Source organism: Phragmites australis, chromosome 11 (genome assembly GCF_958298935.1).
Source record: "Phragmites australis chromosome 11, lpPhrAust1.1, whole genome shotgun sequence".
Taxonomy (NCBI): domain Eukaryota; kingdom Viridiplantae; phylum Streptophyta; class Magnoliopsida; order Poales; family Poaceae; genus Phragmites; species Phragmites australis.
The window spans coordinates 30,650,160-30,668,581 of record NC_084931.1 but is presented as its reverse complement, the minus strand read 5'-3'; the positions used below and the strand labels follow the sequence as shown (position 1 = coordinate 30,668,581).

The 18,422-nt window shown below is 40.8% G+C and overlaps 1 protein-coding gene across 4 annotated transcripts; it reads left to right on the top strand.

Annotated features, from left to right (window-relative positions):
- Window positions 1-10,133: 10,133 nt before the first annotated feature.
- Window positions 10,134-17,578, top strand: LOC133885548 (kinesin-like protein KIN-14K). 4 transcript variants are annotated; one of them, XM_062325275.1, is made up of 22 exons: window positions 10,136-10,391; window positions 10,760-10,914; window positions 11,010-11,123; window positions 11,695-11,887; window positions 12,170-12,267; window positions 12,359-12,442; window positions 12,531-12,608; window positions 12,689-12,781; window positions 12,884-12,913; window positions 13,144-13,485; window positions 13,562-13,643; window positions 13,726-13,821; window positions 13,908-14,087; window positions 14,175-14,281; window positions 14,411-14,587; window positions 14,727-14,890; window positions 14,971-15,224; window positions 15,317-15,480; window positions 16,309-16,682; window positions 16,836-16,930; window positions 17,204-17,310; window positions 17,443-17,578. In XM_062325275.1, the coding sequence occupies exons 1-21, from the start codon at window positions 10,352-10,354 to the stop codon at window positions 17,272-17,274; spliced, it is 2,991 nt and encodes a 996-aa protein (XP_062181259.1). In that variant the 5' UTR covers window positions 10,136-10,351; the 3' UTR covers window positions 17,275-17,310; window positions 17,443-17,578. The 4 variants fall into 4 exon arrangements, with proteins under 4 accessions (XP_062181261.1, XP_062181260.1, XP_062181259.1 ...); XM_062325276.1 differs by lacking the exon at window positions 17,443-17,578 and having other exon boundaries at window positions 10,135-10,391; window positions 12,362-12,442; window positions 17,204-17,437; XM_062325274.1 differs by lacking the exon at window positions 17,443-17,578 and having other exon boundaries at window positions 17,204-17,437.
- The last annotated feature ends 844 nt before the right edge of the window (window positions 17,579-18,422 follow it).

Sequence of the window (18,422 nt, the reverse complement as noted above, 5' to 3'; positions counted from 1 at the left end):
GGTCAAGCTCACATCAGCGAGGAGTGAGACTCCAACTCTGACTCTGACTCCGATGATGAAGGGGTCACCACTATCACCATTTGCTCATCTACACCAACAAAGTCACTCTTTAGTGACATAAACGACGATAATGACACTCCCAAGTGTCTTATGGCAAAAGGGTGCAAGGTAAAAACACAACCAAAGCTCCTAGATAGTGATAGCGATAGCGATAGTGATTATGAATCTTTGCTTAAAGGTCTAAGTAAAAATATCATGTCTAAAATAAAAGATCTAATAGAAATAATATAGAGTCAAGAGGAGATTCTCGAGAAACAAAAGGACTTGATCATCCTTAAAAAGTAGAGAAACTTTGAACTTGAGAAGATCCTTCCTAAAAATAAGGAGAAAGTTGAGAAATTGATCAAAGATCTTGATTTAGCTAATATCTCAATTGCTAGTCTAGAGTAGGGCTGGCAATCCAACCCGTGGGTTCGAGTACCCACAGGTTTTGAACCCGACGGGTCCGGGTTTGGGTCACAATTTTTTTCCATGGGTTTGGCAGGTCAGGTATCTGAATCGGATCAGGTCAGGTTCGGATTTTAAATTTTGCTCGCGGGTGCCCACGGATCACCCGGTAGATGCATATGCATGTAGCCTAGCCCAACGCATTGCAGCCCAGCCCAACAGAAAAGCCTACTTAGTTCCCAGTGCCTGTTGTCCAGTCTACTTAGAGCCTGTTGCTCCCATTATCTGGCCTTCCTGTCGCCCCGCGCTCCACCACTCCTGTCGCCCGACCGGAGCCCCACGCCGCCGCGCCGTTCCTGCGCGTCGCCCCACTGCTCCCAGCTCATATGCTCCTAACTCCTCTGCTCTCTCCCTCACCTCATTTCCTCCCTCTACTTAGTGTCACACCATCGAGCTCCACAGATAGCCACCGCCAAGCTAGAATCTGACGAGCTAAGAGCATATCCGGTGAGCACAAGCTGAGGAAAGCAACACGGGAGGTTGAACAAAGCTTCTTTGACAAGATTTAGCCTGGATCCCATTGTCTCTCCACAAGTTCACCATCAAGCCATTGCACAAGTGCATCTCCCAATCGTTTGAGCTCACGATGAGACTCCCCTGCTATCAGAATCGAGCCTCATGCCACCAAGCTCGAGCTCCCCGTCCTTTTTGCGTGCTCGACGTAGATGGTAGATCCAGACCGGTGGTAGCGTGGATCAAGATTGCATGGGTGGATCGAGGTTGTGGCTGTGTTGGTGGCACGATTTGAGGCCGAGAGAGAGAGAGAGAGAGAGAGAGAGAGAGAGAGAGAGAGAGAGAGAGAGAGAGAGAGAGAGAGAGAGCACGGGAAAGGATGCAAGCAAGGAGGTAGTACGCGCCCGACAGCCTAAACTCGACGGGCGCCCAACATGTTTGGGTTCAAGTTTAATTTTTCGCCCATTTAGTACTTTGGGTGTGGGTCGGGTTGGAACTATCAGGTTTTGGGTCGGGTATGGTTTTGCTCCACCCAGACCCGACCTGACCCATTGCCAGCCCTAATGTAGAGGATAGCAATGCCACACTTCAAGAGAATTTTAATTGCTTGGATGAAACTCATAAAGCTCTTGAAGTACAATTTAATGCCCTTAGGAATAGCACATCTTTCTCTAATGATGCAACATTGCTCTCTAATGCGTTCACTAGTCAATGTTGCTCTCGTTGCTATAATATTGATATAAATATTTGTGCTAGTAATGCTCAATCCTTGCAAGCATTACAAAAGTAAAATGAGAGGCTAAATTCTACTAATGGGTGCTTTAAGGCATACAAATTCAAGGATGCCCTATATAAAACCATTGAAGCCAAGGACAACAAGCAAAAGAGAGCTTGACTTTGACATGCATATGAGCAAGCCAAGTGAGCGCATGGTAATAAATGATAAGGAGTGCATCAAGTTCATCAAGGGAGGCAAGCAATCTCAAGGCCATGCACCTCAAGCTACTTTTTATGTCTCTTATGTGCTTAAGAGAAATTACCGTGGTAAAGCGGTTGCTCTATATGTTGGTGCTCGCATAAAGAATCGAGTTATGAAAAGGAATGTGTGGATGCTAAAAGTTCTTGTGACTAACATGAAAGGACACAAACAATTTAGGTACTTAAAGCAAAATCATAATTTATTTTGTATACATACTCCACCGGTAGATCAAGTTATGTGCTTGATAGTGGATACACCGATCATATGACCAGAGAGAAAAATATGTTCTCATCATTTGAAGAAAATAGAGGATCATGTGAGAACATTGTATTTGGAGATAATGGAAAATGAGAGGTAATTAATTTAGGTAAAATTGTTACCTCCAATGATCATTCTATCTCAAATATCTTGTTAGTTAAATCTCTTAGCTACAATTTATTGTATGTATCACAACTTTGTGGAATGGGTTATAGTTGTCTTTTTACTAATGATGGTGTGACTGCCTCTAGGAGGGATGACTCCTCAATTGCTTTCACTAGTTGATTTTTCAACGGATGAAGTGATGCCTAAAACTTGTTTTATTACTAAGTCTAGCATGGCTTGATTATGGCACCGTCGACTAGACCATGTTGGTATGAGGAATTTGTCTAAACTTTTAAAGGGAGAGCACATCCTATGACTAACAAATATTTCTTTTGAGAAAAATAGAATTTGTAGTGCATGTCAAGCGAGAAAATAAGTTAGAGCGCCTTACCCCGCCAAGAACTTAATGACGAACAAGGCCATTGGAGCTTATTCACATAGATTTGTTTGAACCAATCGCCTACATAAGCATTGACGGTAACAAATATGGGTTAATTATTGTTGATGATTTTTCTCGTTTCACTTGGATATTCTTTTTTCATTATAAGAGTGAAACATAAGTCATATTCAAAAAATTTGTGAGAAGAACCCAAAATAAATTTGATGTGAATATCAAAATGGTGAGAAGCGACAACGAAAGTGAATTAAAGAATACACAAGTTGAAAAGTTTCTTGATGAAGAAACGATCAAGCATGAATTTTCAGTACCTTACTCCCCTCAATAAAATGAGGTTGTCGAGAGGAAGAATAGTACTCTCATAGTCGGTAAGAACCATGCTTGATGAGTACAAGATATCGGATCAATTTTTGGCGAAGGCTATCAACACTGTATGCCATATTATCAACCAATTATATCTCTAAAAGATCTTGAAGAAGATCGTCTACAAGCTTCTAACCGGTAACAAGCTAAATGCGTCTTACTTTAGAGTTTTTGGTAGTAAGTGATTTATTCAAAATAAGAAGGCAAAAAGTTCTAAGTTTGCACCTAAAGTTGATGAAGACTTCTTGCTTAGATATGGATCAAATGCATATGCATACCGTGTTTCCAACAAAACCACCGTTTGTGTTAAAACTGTGCGTAATGTGATATTTGATGAAGCTAACAGCTCTCAAGTAGAGAAAGTTGATTCTAGTATTTTAGGTAATGAAGAAATTCCAATCGAGGCGATCAAGAAGATGGCAATAAGTGAAATTAAGCCTCAAGAGCCCTGAGAGCTACAAGTGGTCAACAATGATCAATATCATGCATGTTTATCAACTCAAGTGGAGTCATCTACATCAAATCAAAATCAAGATCAAGCTCAAGATCAAGTTCATGATAACTCTAACAATTTCCTCGATGATGAAGAGGGAGCAATTCAAGCCCAATCTCAAGTGCCACATCCAAAAGTTCACCAAAACATACAAAGAGATCACCTGATTGATAACATTCTTGGTGATATACAAAAGGGATAACTACTCGTTCAAGAATTACAATTTTTTGTAAATATTACTCTTTTGTTTCTTCTTTGGAACCTTTAAATGTACAAGACGTACTTGAAGATCTAGATCGGGTGATGGACATGCAAGAAGAGCTCAACAATTTCAAGAGCAATGAAGCCTGATCCTTGGTGGAAAGACCCAATCAAAATATGACTGACACCAAATGGGTCTTCCGCAACAAGTAAGATGAGAACGAGATTGTGACAAGAAATAAAACATGGTTGGTTGCTCAAGACTTCACACAAATAGAATGTTTGAATTTTAGTGAGACTTATATTCCCTTAGTTAAGCTTGAGTCAATTCGTATATTACTTATCTATGCTACTCACTATGATTTTAAGCTATATAAAATGGATGTGAATAGTGCTTTTTCTAAATGGGTCAATCTTTGAATTGATGTATGTAGAACAACCACCTGAATTTAAAGATCTCAACTATTCTAACAATGTATACAAACTCTATAAGGTGCTCTATGGGATTAAGCAAGCAACTAGAGTATGGTATGAATGCCTTACGAACTTTCTCATCAAAAAGTGTTTTGAAATAAGCAAAGTCGATTCTATTCTCTTTACTAAAAATGTTGATAATAATTTATTTGTTTGTCAAATATATATCGATGATATTATATTTGGTTTTATATTTTTGTGAAGAGTTTAGTAGGATTATGACGAAGAGGTTTGAAATGTCAATGATGGCAGAGTTGAAATTCTTCCTAGGATTTCAAATCAAATAACTCAAGAAAAGGACATTCATATATCAAACCAAGTACATCAAGGATATGCTCAAGAAATTTGACATGGAGAATGTTAAGCCAATCAAAACTCTCATGCAAGCAAATGGACATCTCGATCTCAATGAAGAAGGTAAGGTCGTGGATCAAAAGGTATATCGCTCCATGATTGAATCTTTACTTTACCTTTGTGCATCTAGATTCGATATAATACTTAGAGTGTGCATGTGTACAAGATTTTAAACTGCTCTAAAAGAGTCTCATTTAATGGTCATTAATAGAATTCTTAGATATTTGGTTCATACCCCTTACCTTGGCTTATGGCATCCTAAAGGTTCAACCTTTGACCTTATTAGCTATTCGGATTCTGGTTATGCCGATTGCAATGTAGATAGGAAGAGTACCTCGAAGATTTATCAATTCTTAGGTAGGTCCTTGGTCTCTTGGTCCTCAAAGAAATAAAATTTTGTAGCCCTATCCACCGCCAAGACCGAATATGTTGCAGCGGGTGCTTGTTTTGCTAAACTACTTTGGATGTGGCAAAACTTGAGAGACTATGGCTATAACATGATCAAATTTCCACTATGATAATGAGAGTGTCATAAAAATAGCTAACAATCCCGTGCAACACTTAAAAACCAAAGATATAGACATCCGACACTATTTTTTGAGAGACAACTCACCTAAAAGGGATATCGATATTTGTCATATGAGAATCGAAAAATAACCTGCCGATATACTCACCAATCTACTAGATAAGCAAATGTTTTACGAGTTGAGAAGTGAGCTAAGTACCCCAGATTCTTGCAATGTGACTTGATATGTTGCATACAATTGATTGTTCTAGTCTTATAGTTTTGATTGTTAGAAGTTTGCGAAAATCTCTTTTCAGTGGTATTTTCAAAAGATTTGATTCTTCGATCTTATGATCATATGTTGCTACTTGTGATCATTGTTATATATTGTTGTTTCTTGGCTGATTACAAGTGATAAAATTTCTTATATGTCTAACTTTCCAATCTCTCAAGGATCCAAATCAAATCTCATTTTTAATCTCAGTACTGTCATCCTCCAGAACCCGAAAGTTCTGGACTCAGCCCAAAAGTTCCAGATTCTGGAAGTCCTCAGCCTCCTATTTTTTCTCTGTCGAGTTGATAGAGCCCAGAATTTCGGGTTCACTCGGAAGTTCTGGATTCTATCAGCTAACCTAGAGGTTCCCTAGAGGTTCTGAGTTCCCCTCTGGGTAACCCTTCTCTGTCTCAAACTCTACCTCAAACCGAAAGTTCCTGGTTCCACCCGAAAGTTCCGAGTTGAGCAGTTTCATACCCCTACCCGAGGAGTTAACCTTTCATTCCAATTTTTTCATCATCTCTCATCCTCTCACGTTGGAGAAGGCACCTCCAGCGATTTCAAGGTTTCACCATCAAAATCTCAAGATCTTCGTCTGAGATGTCCCTCCCTAGGTTAGATACTTCGGGCAATCCTCCAAATTAACTCCGGGTTCATCGGTTGTTCCTGAAGGTATACCTAAAGCCCAATCTTCCTAATCTCTCAATGCCATGCTCTAAAGTCGATTCCCTTTAGTGAAAATGCTCCATATCTATCATACAATCATATCTCATAAGGGTTTGCAAATGCATTGGATAAGTCTCTCATACCCTAGAATTCTTGCCCGAAATCAGGCAACCCAGAGGTTTTGGGTTGAACCCGAAAGATGTGAGTTGTCCAGCTCCAGTTCATCTAAATCTTGTTGTTCAATTCCAATTTGTGTTCTATATTTTTCCATTCTTAAGCATATCATCCATGTCTATTTTAACACCCTGAGTTGAGCATGTTAATTAGTTACAAAATTCACTCTAAATTAAAACTTTTTAGAATTAATTAGGCTAACTATGGGTTAAGAGATTATGTAAGTGGATGTGTATATACCAGTATATATGTACATTTATGTATATAAGTTGCTTAGGTATTTTAAAGTGCACTAGAATCGAATTCAAAATAGTCTCTGCATTAAGTGGTTCATGCATTAGTTTGAGATTTCTTGATTCTTATATGGAGGTTTAAAATTGAATGTCTCTCAATTTCAAACCTACTCTTAGATTCTTTCGGCTCCAATTCAAATCAAAAGTTCAAATATTCCAAATTCAAATCAAAGTTCAAATATTCCAAATTAAGTTGATCTTAATCCCAAGTCAAAATTTAAATTCAAAATATTCCATTTCGAATTATTCCCAAAATTCCTCCCTCTCTCTTTTCTTTTTTTCCCTTTTCCTTTTCTCCTTCCCTTTTTTTTTTCACCCTGAGCTGAAATTCCTTCCCCTCTTTCTTTTCCAGCCCACGGATTTGGCCCACTTCTCCCCCCACTCTTCTCCCGTGCTTTCAGCCCGTTCACACGCGTGCTAGCGAAATCGGCCCACGCCACCACGCTGCCGGCCCAGTCGCGCGTTCACGCTCGCGCCAGCGCGCGCCCGCGCCCCGCCATCGCTGGCCGTCCACACGTCGCCAATCCAACGGCTCATTTCTCTCCCCCTTCCTTCCTCCTCCCTTCCAGCGCGACGACGACTTCGCCGCCATCGTTCCTCCAGGAAATATCCCGCGCGCGCGCCGACCAGCCTCCGCTTCCTCGCTCTCTCTCCTTCGCGCCCTCTCTCCTCCCATGCCCTGCACGCATGACTTTTGCAACCCACCCATGCTTGGCCGGTGCAGTCGGCCCATGCCCTGGAGAAAAAGGTGGGCGCCGGCCGACACCTCGCCGCCGACATCCCCGTGACGCCAGCCCGTGCGCACCGCCTTCGAATTCGACGTATCTAGTACCTAGGGAGGAGTGGTGAAAGGGGAGGGGCAACGACAAAGGTCTTGGTGAGGGGCGACGGTTGATGGCAGGGGCGTAGGGGTGCTAGGGCGATAAGCTTGGGAGGGGAGCACGATATAGTGGAGCCGAGTTGTGGAGAGCTATGGAAAGAAGCAAAGCCGCACGCTCACCACGCTGGACGAGCTGACGGAGGACATGTGACACAATTTGCGGTCATGTGACGCACACGTGTGATGGTGAAAACGATATATGGATTTAAAGAAAATATCTAAAAACCTTTTAAATTTATAAGTGTAAGATTAAGTTGAAATTTTTTATGAGTTAGTAAATAAAAACCTCCTGTCATATAAGTGGGGTTTTATCATTTTCCTTTTTTTTAACGAAGACCCAGCGGCACAAATGCACAATTTCCTGACTATGTTTGAATGTATCCAACCGAAGAACCAACACGTAGCCACAGCCCACAAGTGCACAAGGCGGGAGCACGATTGAATTGTTTGACGCCATCAGCTCTGTCGAACGTGCCGGCCACCAGGTGGGCCCCACATTCCGGCCATGGAAGGATCTCAGATTGCCCTTCGCTGAACCGTATTGGACCCATGACCCAATGGATTAACGGAAGTGCCATTCTGGCTGCTAGGTGAGAGCAGCGTGGGAGGGTGTACCCGTGATTTTCGAGTGTCCGGGGGGGCTTTGAACTTGGGCTCCCCAAAGCTTCAAAAGCGTCTGGCGGGCACGTTGTGTGGATTGTTGGAGACCGAAAATTTGACGTCGTTAGTTCGTGAACCTTCCCAAAAAGAGAACATGAGACTGCAACTAGGTACAGAGGAAAAATATGTATGTGCGTTGGAGCCGAAGAGAAATCAAATTACAAAGTTTCCATCAATTGAGTAGGCTCACGTCCTAAGATTTACGAACTATCATATCTTCTATTGAAACAGTGGTTATGAAATTTTGTGTGTTATGAATTTTTGTGTGATAAGGTCAAGCTTCAAGGAGCTAGGCTTTTCTTAAAAGAGGGGTGTGCGCTGCAGTCGGGTTCAAGCCTAAATAAGCAGTCGCAGGTTTGAAGTATTTTATAGGAAGATTTATCAATCGAGATACAGTAGCTTTTATCATCTTAGAAAATGAGAAGTCTAACTGATATATCGGCCCTCTCCCTTAGCTAGAAACACACATCCCATATATCAAATCTCTAAGTGGAACATCCATCTAGAAGCTCACATGACGAGGGATTCCATAGCCTGCTCCTTAGGTGTTTCCAAGGGAGAACAAGTTATGTCGATCTTACCAGCAATACCTCGTCTCCTGCCTCACTTCTCACGTGCGATGTGAGTCTCAGCCACCTTCGCTATCTAAGGGTGGTAATTGTTGTTAGAAGAAGATTGATATATCGATTTAAATTCCAGACATTTTTGTTGGAACATAACACTTATTTGGATGATTGGAAATTAGGTGCGATCTCTCAGGCCCATTTGAACATACGTCCTCAAATGATTTTTGTAGGATTCTAGATCCTATTTTTCCTTTGAGGCTCTTTTGTGACATTGGTTTAGCTAGGGGACAGATTTTATATGCTGCTTTCATATACCTAAACTCCATAAGAAATTAGACATTAGGTAAGACCACTTGGAAATAATTCTACGGTGCTTCCAAAGAGTTTCTCTTCTATATCCCTATGTTTTCCATAGGATTTAGAAAACCTGACACCTTCGATCATATATATTTCCTATTATTGAGTTTTTCATACCCCGTATTCTGAAGAAGCCATAAACTAAATTCCTCGGGCATGGTGCGCGTGATGGCCGTGGCACTAGCGCTCATCGCCGCATCGCAGGCTTCTTCGGTGGTCGGTGGCGCGATGGCAAGATCTGTGCAGAGCCACCGAGAGTTGGGACATTGTGTTTTGTGATGCATCAACCGCGATTTGCGGCCGCCAATCTTCTTCCCATGACGCTCGCCCTATCCTGACCTCTGAAGCCGCTCTAGCTCATCCCCTTACAAGATATGTCTATTCCCCCATATTTGGCATGTGGATAGCTATGCGATTGGGTGGTGGCCTCGTGAGTGGTGCGCGTGCGTGGATTTGGCTGTTGTTTCATCGCCATCACGGCTCTAGTGATTTCTATCAATGCGTGTGCGGTTCGCCCATGTGGGGATCCTCTCTGTGGGCGGGAGGGTGAATGGGCTCTGGACAAAGGCCTTGCCTGACTTGGTGCTGGTGCTAGCGATGATGACATGAGTCCTCTCCTTAGAGGCATCGTCGTAGCGCCCCTGCCTCCCTTCTATTTGGGGATCTCTAGGTGAAAATCCAATTATGATTTTCTGATAGACAACAATGACATCTTTAACGTCATGTCTTCTTTGGAGATGTTACCATAGAGGTCCTCCCTGTGTTTTGGTGGTTACTAGCTTATGTTCGATATTGGTCAGATCGACAGCAAATGTGATGACATGATGCCTAGTTTAGCTAGTTACTTGTTTAGGTGTTGTGGCTTAGGTCGCTCTACGGTGCTACATGCTTAGTTTAGCTAGTTTATTTGCCCGTAGTTATTGTTGTTTTAGTCTGATTTTTTCTAAGTAACCGAGCATTATACGGTTTGATCTCGTTTTTCCTTAATAACGAGACACCTTTTGTACATAAAATAACAGTGCTCCTGCTTTTAGTTAAAAAACCAAACTAACACATGGAAATACCGGGAAAAAGGGCCTCACTCTGCTCAGTGCCTCGCTAACTAACGGCAACGGTGACGGAGGCGCAAGTTCAGGAAGAGCGAGAGGCAATTCAACATGCGAACAAAAACAATTCGAAATCCCCCGACCCCGACCTACGCGAGAAAACAACGAACCATTCCGAAACGAAACAAAGAGCACAGAGCCCAAAGCGCCCGGCGCCCGTGGGGAGAGGCAAAACCCCGCGCCGCATTGCCCCGAAACCCTCCGATTCGCCCTCGACCGGAGCTCAAATCCGCCCAATCCCGCCGGCGGCAGACTCGATCTGGGCCGGGGCCACCGGCGGCGAGGAATGGGGAGCGTGGACGGCGAGGTCGAGGGGATCCACGCAGGTGAGGCGACTGACCTGGGTGCTATTGGGTTGTTAAATTCGAGCCTAGGAGCTCAATATTTGGGTTAGAGAGAACTCTCGTGATTTTGGGGCGATTGTGCTGTCAATTGGTGAGCTAAGGCAACCGACTGATTGTAAGCTCTTGTTTTCTGTTTATAGAGTTGAATTTTAGCTCGGGGGTCTCATCGTTTGGATCTCGATGTTTGATTTTTCTCTGGTAGTAATAGATTTACTTAAGTAGATCAGTGTGCGAGGCCGTTGCTGTTATGCTTTTGTTTGCTCTGAGATTCTAGTTTGCGGCTGTTGAACTCGGAGTGTGTGTCATTTTTATCTTAATTATTTCACAAGGTGTTGTAAAAACCTTTGTAGCTAATCGGCGTGCGGAGGTGGTTGAATGGCTCAATGCCTTACTCCCGGAATTTAGTTTGCCATCGGATTCGTCCGATGAAGAGCTGCGAGAGCTGCTCAGTGACGGCACGGTCCTGTGCCATATTGTGAGCACACTCATCCCCGGTGTTCTTGAGGTGAGCCTTTTGTACTAGGATAATATGTTTTTTATTATTATTGTTGAGCTGCGGAGATGATGTTTGTGCTTTGAGTGCTTGCGTTTTTTGTTCAGGGGTCGTGGGGCAGTTATGCATCGTCGGATCAGAGGTCGGGCAGTGTGAAGAAGTTCCTCTCAGTGCTTGCTGATATGGGGCTGCCAGGTTTCAGTGTGAAGGATCTCGATGAGGTGAGGGTTCTCGTCACACAAAGTAGTTGGTATGCATGCAGGAGCTTTGAATTGCCATAACTGTTGAAGCTCATTTCTTATTGCACGAATGCTATTCTTGTTGCAGTACTTCATACTAAGGTGATTAACATTGTTGGTCATACTTTTGTACTTCTGACATGTTTCTAGTCAGCTATGCACAGATAAGTAGAAGTATAGAGTGTGTTTCTAGAGGCGATTTATCTTGATATCATGTCAATGTGTAGCTATGACTGAACTGCAGCGATAACAAAAAGCTTTGGCTCCATGATACAAGACATGGTGTTAGTTCTGGTTTTTGTACTTTTCTGACCGCTTTCAAGAAGCAAGACTACAAAAAAGATCGGTTGTAGCTTCATAGGTCACAACATAGTTGTAAACTCGTAACATGTCATGGCATTCAAATATTTTAATGTTTCCGAGACTTGCAAGCAATGGAAATTTGGAGTAAAATTCCCCAGTTTATCTATTTGTGAATCTAAGATGTGACATACTATTTTCTATATTCCTGGTTGACACATTCTGTTAACTCACATACACTTGATGATTACAGGGATCAATGTCTTCTGTAGTGGAATGTCTCTTGGTTCTGAGGGACAGCGTGGATCCTCGATTAGGTGATGGTACTCCACTGGATGTTGACAAGACTCCTGTAAGAAAACAATGGGGAGTTCCGGAAATGGACAGGCCTCAAGTTCCTGGTGCAGCACAAGGGAAAAGATCCCCTGGAGAGGGCAGAAGACATGGTATGCCACATCCCAAGTCCCAGCATAAAACATCTGTCTTTTCTGGTATGCAAATATTGTTTTAAGACATAATTTTCGTGAATTATCTGGAAAAGTAATATTCAAAGTGAGGTTACATCTTAAATTGTTTGTGCAAAAACAATTATCAGTATTAATTTAATATCATTTCCAAGCTTTATATCCACAATAACATGTTGCGCTTTGTATCAAGTGCCACACATTATGTTGGGCTGCTGCTTCCATATCCTTCAATTCTGTGGTATATTGTTACATATCCTGCAGGACAAAAGTTTCGAGAAGTTTTCCAATTAAAACGTGGATCCTATTCTGATCTTCCAGCTGGCAAGATTTCAGAGATGATGCATTCTAACAGCTTAGATGTAAGTTCTTCAAGGCTACTGCTCAAAATTGCTGCATTGTGCTACCCTGTTATTTGGTCTCCCTGTCCTAACAATAATAGTATTCTCACAGAAGGCACCAACTCAGTCACTTGTTAGTGTTGTTAATGGCATTTTGGATGAAAGCATAGAGAGGAAAAAGGGAGAAATACCACATGTATGCCTTTATTTTGAACTACAGTCCCCCACTCCTTTCTATTGATGATTGTTTACAATAATGCTTAACTTTAACCTCCTCCCCACAGCGTGTAGTTTACTTACTGAGGAAAGTCGTTCAAGAGATTGAGTGTCGTCTCTGTATGCAAGCAGAGCACATAAGAAGTGTAAGAAATCTTCTAAAACATGTATTTTCTTTTTTTGGCATATTAATACTAGCCCTGAATTAGATTATCCCTTTCTGCAGCAAAATATTATCATCAAGACAAGAGAAGAGAAGTACCGTTCAAAAATTAAAGCACTTGAAATATTAGTAAATGGCACAAATGAAGAAAACCAGGTAATGATTCATTTCCCTGATGATTAGACAAAATTATGATTATTCAAACGCTTCCTTCTCCTCTTATAATATTGACATATGTCCCCCCCCCCCCCCTTTCAGATGGCAATAAACAGACTTCGGATAATCAAGGTTTGACCCATCGTAAATTTTTGGAACTTTCCTCTTTGTTCTTTACTTACTACATTTTGTATGCTTAAGTTATACTGTTATATCAGTGAAATGTAAAAACATAAAAAACATAACATCTGATCACGATAAAAAGGACGACTCAGTAAACATCATTCTTTTACCACTTATATTGTTAGTAGAAGTTATGTTAGCTAGGAGTAACATACTGTCGTGTGTCTTTTTTCTTATAGGATGATAATTCAAAAATTGAAGAGAGAAGAAAACTTGGTGAACAAGATGTTGTTCGATTAATGAAAGAGAAAGAGCATTCCGAAAACATTATAACAAGCCTCAAGAATCAAATGGAAGATATGAGCAGAATGCACGAACAACAGCTTGAGAAAATTGAAAGAAAGGCAAAGCAAATGGAGGAACAGCTAACTAACAAAGTTAAGGAAGTTGAGTATCTTTTACTGCAATCAAACAAGAAAATTGAAGAAGTTGAGTCTGTCTCCGAGTTAAAATCACAATTGTGGAACAAGAAGGAGAACATTTTTCAGAGTTACATGGATAATCAACAACTGCATGTCAAGGTTTGTTTATTATAGTCATTTTAAATTTATTTGTGTCCTGTTATTTTATTTACATGGTAGTACCTAAAAATTATAGGACATAAGGATAACATCACGATCAGTAAAGAATGATATCTATACCCTTCAAATGAAGTGGAGAGATGAAATGTCAAATTTAGGTACGTGTTTATTGCTTTGTGTTGTATAAAAGCTCAATTTACTTTAATGGTTGATAGTCAATTTAAGCTTAAACTTGTGTAGGATCTGGTTTGAAATGTTTGTTTGATGCTGCTGAAAATTATCACAAAGTTCTGGCCGAGAACCAGAAGTTGTTCAATGAAGTGCAAGAATTAAAAGGTATTTTGTTTCTCAAAACATTCTCTATAACGTTAGCTCACAGCTTTAGATGTGACTATTTTATATCAATCTTTTTTTCTTTTCAGGCAATATAAGGGTATATTGTCGTGTAAGACCATTTCTTCCGGGTCAAGACAAAAAATCTACCACAGTTGACTACATTGGTGAAAATGGTGAGCTTCTTATTTCAAATCCATTTAAGCAAGGAAAAGATGGACACCGGATGTTCAAGTTTAACAAAGTGTTTAGTCCAATGTCTTCTCAAGGTATGTTTTTATCAAATTTAAAACTTGTTGATAGTCTAGTTTCACAGTAATAGCATTGTAGTTTGATTGTTCTCTTTCATTTCACAGCTGAGGTTTTCTCAGACATACAACCTTTGATTCGATCAGTTCTCGATGGATTCAATGTGTGTATTTTTGCATACGGCCAGACAGGTTCTGGCAAAACTTACACTATGGTACAAACTAACGTGGATCTTTTTTAAAACTATTAACTAATTTGGATGTTGTGATTAAATTATTCTATAATAGTAATACTATTGATTATAATCTTTGTTTCTTTGCTATCTATGTTTTTTGTTCTTTAGAGTGGACCTAGCACATCGAAGCAAGATTGGGGTGTCAATTATCGAGCTTTGAATGATTTGTTTGATATTTCACTAAGTAGGAGAAACGCCTTCTCCTATGAGGTGGGAGTACAAATGGTTGAGATATACAATGAACAAGTGCGTGATCTTTTGTCCAATAATATTGCACAGAAACGATATCCTTTTTTCAACTGTCACTATAGTCTTTTCCATTACATTTCTTGTGTGCTTTTCAATCAAAATAGACTTGTGTAAAAATGTGATGTTATTGTTAAGTCGAAAATATCAATGATATTTTCCTTAACATAAAGAAACACTCGGAATTTGGAACACTTCTCAGCCTAATGGGCTTGTTGTCCCAGATGCAAGCTTGCATCAAGTTAAATCAACATCAGATGTATTAGACTTGATGGAAATTGGACAAGCAAATAGAGCAGTTGGTTCAACCGCTCTCAATGAAAGGAGTAGCCGATCCCACAGGTTGAGCGAACTGATAACTGAAGTTTTTGTACATGTATTTAAGCATTTCAGCTTATTTTAAAAGTATTTATTCCATGCAGCATTTTGACTGTACATGTTCGGGGGGTGGATTTGAAGAACGGATCCACCTCTAGGGGCTGTTTACATCTCATTGATCTTGCTGGAAGTGAAAGGGTTGAGCGGTCTGAAGCAACTGGGGATAGATTAAAAGAGGCTCAACACATCAACAGATCACTCTCTGCTTTAGGTGATGTGATTTTTGCTTTGGCACAGAAAAATGCCCATGTGCCATACAGAAACAGCAAGCTAACACAAGTTCTTCAAAGTTCTTTAGGTAATCACATATATACTTACTAGTAGTAAATCATGGATATGAAGTTGATTATGTGACTCTTTTCAGTATTTCTCTATTTTTTTTTCTTGCAGGTGGACAAGCAAAGACACTAATGTTTGTTCAAATAAATCCTGATGTTGAGTCGTATTCAGAAACTATAAGCACTTTAAAGTTTGCTGAAAGGGTGTCTGGAGTAGAGTTAGGTGCTGCGAGAAGTAACAAAGAGGGAAAAGATATAAAAGAGCTGTTAGAACAGGTTCTTATACTTCAGCATCCTTCTGACTTGTCATTTAACTGGAGTTTGTTTGTTTTCCTTTTGCATGCTTACTGAGCTATTTTTAGTCCTAAAATAAGTCGCGTGTCAAAAAAAAAAGGCAGGCCTTTATATAAATGTAATGTTAGTATTTAGCAAAGCTCAACTTCCAAAGTACGTTTGCATTCTACGATCACTTATCCCAGCTTAGGACTCGATTTCAGAACTCTAGTGGTTGTGTTGATTGCATTTAGTTAGTTACTCAAAATCTATGGACTACATTAGCTTATTCTGATTAGTTTTTTGCATGTTCAATTGATGCTAATACTGCTCTTCACAATATTTGTGCAGAAAATGTGGTAGAATCAGCATGACTAGGAATCCTTCAGTTTTTGTTAAAAGAATAGTAGACTCGTTCCAAGCTCTTGCTAGCTAAGTTTTCTATAGGTTTGTGTGATTGTGTCTAGTATTTGTTCAATACTATTTTCCCAGTTACCCCTAAGAATTGCCACAAACCGTAAGGAGTCAGAAACCAGTACCATCAGTCCTTCAGGGGTTGTTTTGGGAAATAGGTCACAGAAGCCTGCTGCAAATATACTTTTGGATCAATTATAACAAGGAAACAAGAAAGGGGAAAATATCAATGTCTGAACCTTCGTTGTGCCTTTTATAATTCCAAACTTTATGTCGTTTTAGGTATCTAGAAAACCTTGTATGTTGATAGTGATGTAAATTTTTAATAATACATGCTACTGATGACAGTTCCATCTTTTACTATGAATGTTTTGACATCTCAATTTGTAAAAGCAACATTTGACATATTTTATCCAGGTTGCATCTTTGAAAGATACGATTTCACGCAAAGATACGGAAATTGAGCAGCTCCAACTCATCAAAGACAAAGTTAAATCTACAAATTTATCGTTTGATAGAAATGGGGCTGGCTTCTTGATGAACACAATAAACCAACCGAGCCAACTATTATTGGGTGAAAGAATACTTAAGTCTACTGACAGAGTTCTATCAGATCCGCAGAGTTATGCCGAGGTGAATGGAGATCATGATCATAATTCGCCCACTGACACTACACATGTGGGCTTGGATGAAGCAGAATATGAAGATAACGCATCTGACGATGGTTTATCAGCGGGAGAAGCTGAGTATTCCAACTCAGACAGAACTGCTGAGATGACAACGGAACGGATGTACGCCATTTCAACTTGCTTAATCACCTCTAGCAAACCTTCATTTCGGTGTCAATTGTGCTTTTTTCATTTTATGATTTTGTTCATCATAATGAGTGCTTTGCATCTTTTGGCAAGTATGATTACTTATTTGGTAAAGATAAACAATTACAGGCATAGAGTTCCATCAAGAATAACCAGATTTTCTCTCACAAAGAATGGGCAGCCGTCCAGATCAAAACCAAGGGATGCTGTCTTGCAGACTCCGAGTATGTATTGTAAACCACCTAGGCTGCTAGGCATGCAACTTTTTGACATAATAGGCTGTTGTTACAATAGTTGCTAAATTTTTTTGTGACAATTGAACATTCAAAATTTAGAAAACTACCACGCACTCATGCTACTTGCACATGTAGGAATGATGTGTGGTGATACTAATGATAAATATATTGACTCACACTAGAACACACAAAAAAAGTTATACTATGGGATTATAATGTGGCTATTCTAATGAGAATGATATTGAATTATTGATTGATCAGGTCATACCAAAGCTCCAACAAACCAGTTTACAGGAGGCTCGTCAGCGAGAGGCTCTAAGAGATGGCAATAGTAGAGCACCGTTCGGATGCTCGTTTGTATCTTGCAAGTGCATTGTAATTCAAGAAATGTGAAAAATCATGGGGTAGCTGTAGGGCCGATGTACGTTTGACTCTAGAAATTTGAAACATTTAAGTGGCAAAAAAATGCCCTGATCTCGTTTTATCTTTTGATTAGGCAGATCGAACATCATGAAATGCCCATTTGTGTGCCAAATGTTCTGACGTGTGTCAAGACTGGTGCATATTGTACATCGGTATACTGCTTATTTGTTGCCGGGTAATTCCTACTTTGCTGGGAATTATTGTGCTTTTCCGGTTCAACCACACCATATCATATCAGTATTGCTATCTCATGCACTGCCGGCACTGGTAACTTGGTTGGGGACAGGGGTTCAGGATTGTGATTTTTGTTCTAGCATGCGTTGGCATGGAAACTGGCTAGCTGCATGCTATCCTGATATTGATCGGTTTAGTGAAAAGCTGTCTTTTAACCTCCGGATGACTCCCTCGCTCTCATGATCCCCGCTTTCATCGCGCTACCTTATCACGCGAGGCACCGTCACCCTACATTGGCCATCCTCTATCGGGTCGGACTGCTTCCTCAGACATTCTTCTGAGCTTGGAAATCATATCAACAATCCTGAAAACTCTTTTCCCGAACCTTAAATCTCATTGGCTACCATCGCCTCATTCAGACTACTAAATTCTCTATATAAAAAATATAAGAATGCGAAAAATAATGTGTTGAGTATGGATGAACACGAGGCCTTTAGATCTTGAGCCTGGCGCTGTCCCAACTGAACTATCCCGACCCCGCATCGATGGTACATCTGTACAGTAAAAAAAAATAAATGCAAAAAACTTGTTTTGAGGTCACCCGCTAGAAGTCCATCTCGCAGCCTCGCTCCTCCTCGTGACGCGTGGCAGCATAGGGCTATATCCCCCGACTACCTCGGACGGCAGCCTGCCGCATGACGCGTGGAACAGCCACGTCCACACCTTTTCCTCCGCATCTCTTCGCCGTCTCTCCCATTCGACACGCTGGCTTCGGCTCGAGACGCCGCGCCGCCGTTCGGAACAAGCACGGCATCGCCTTGGGGAGCCCCGGCGAGCTTTGCGTCACACGAGCACCGGCGAGCCCTTGATTTTTGTTTTGTAT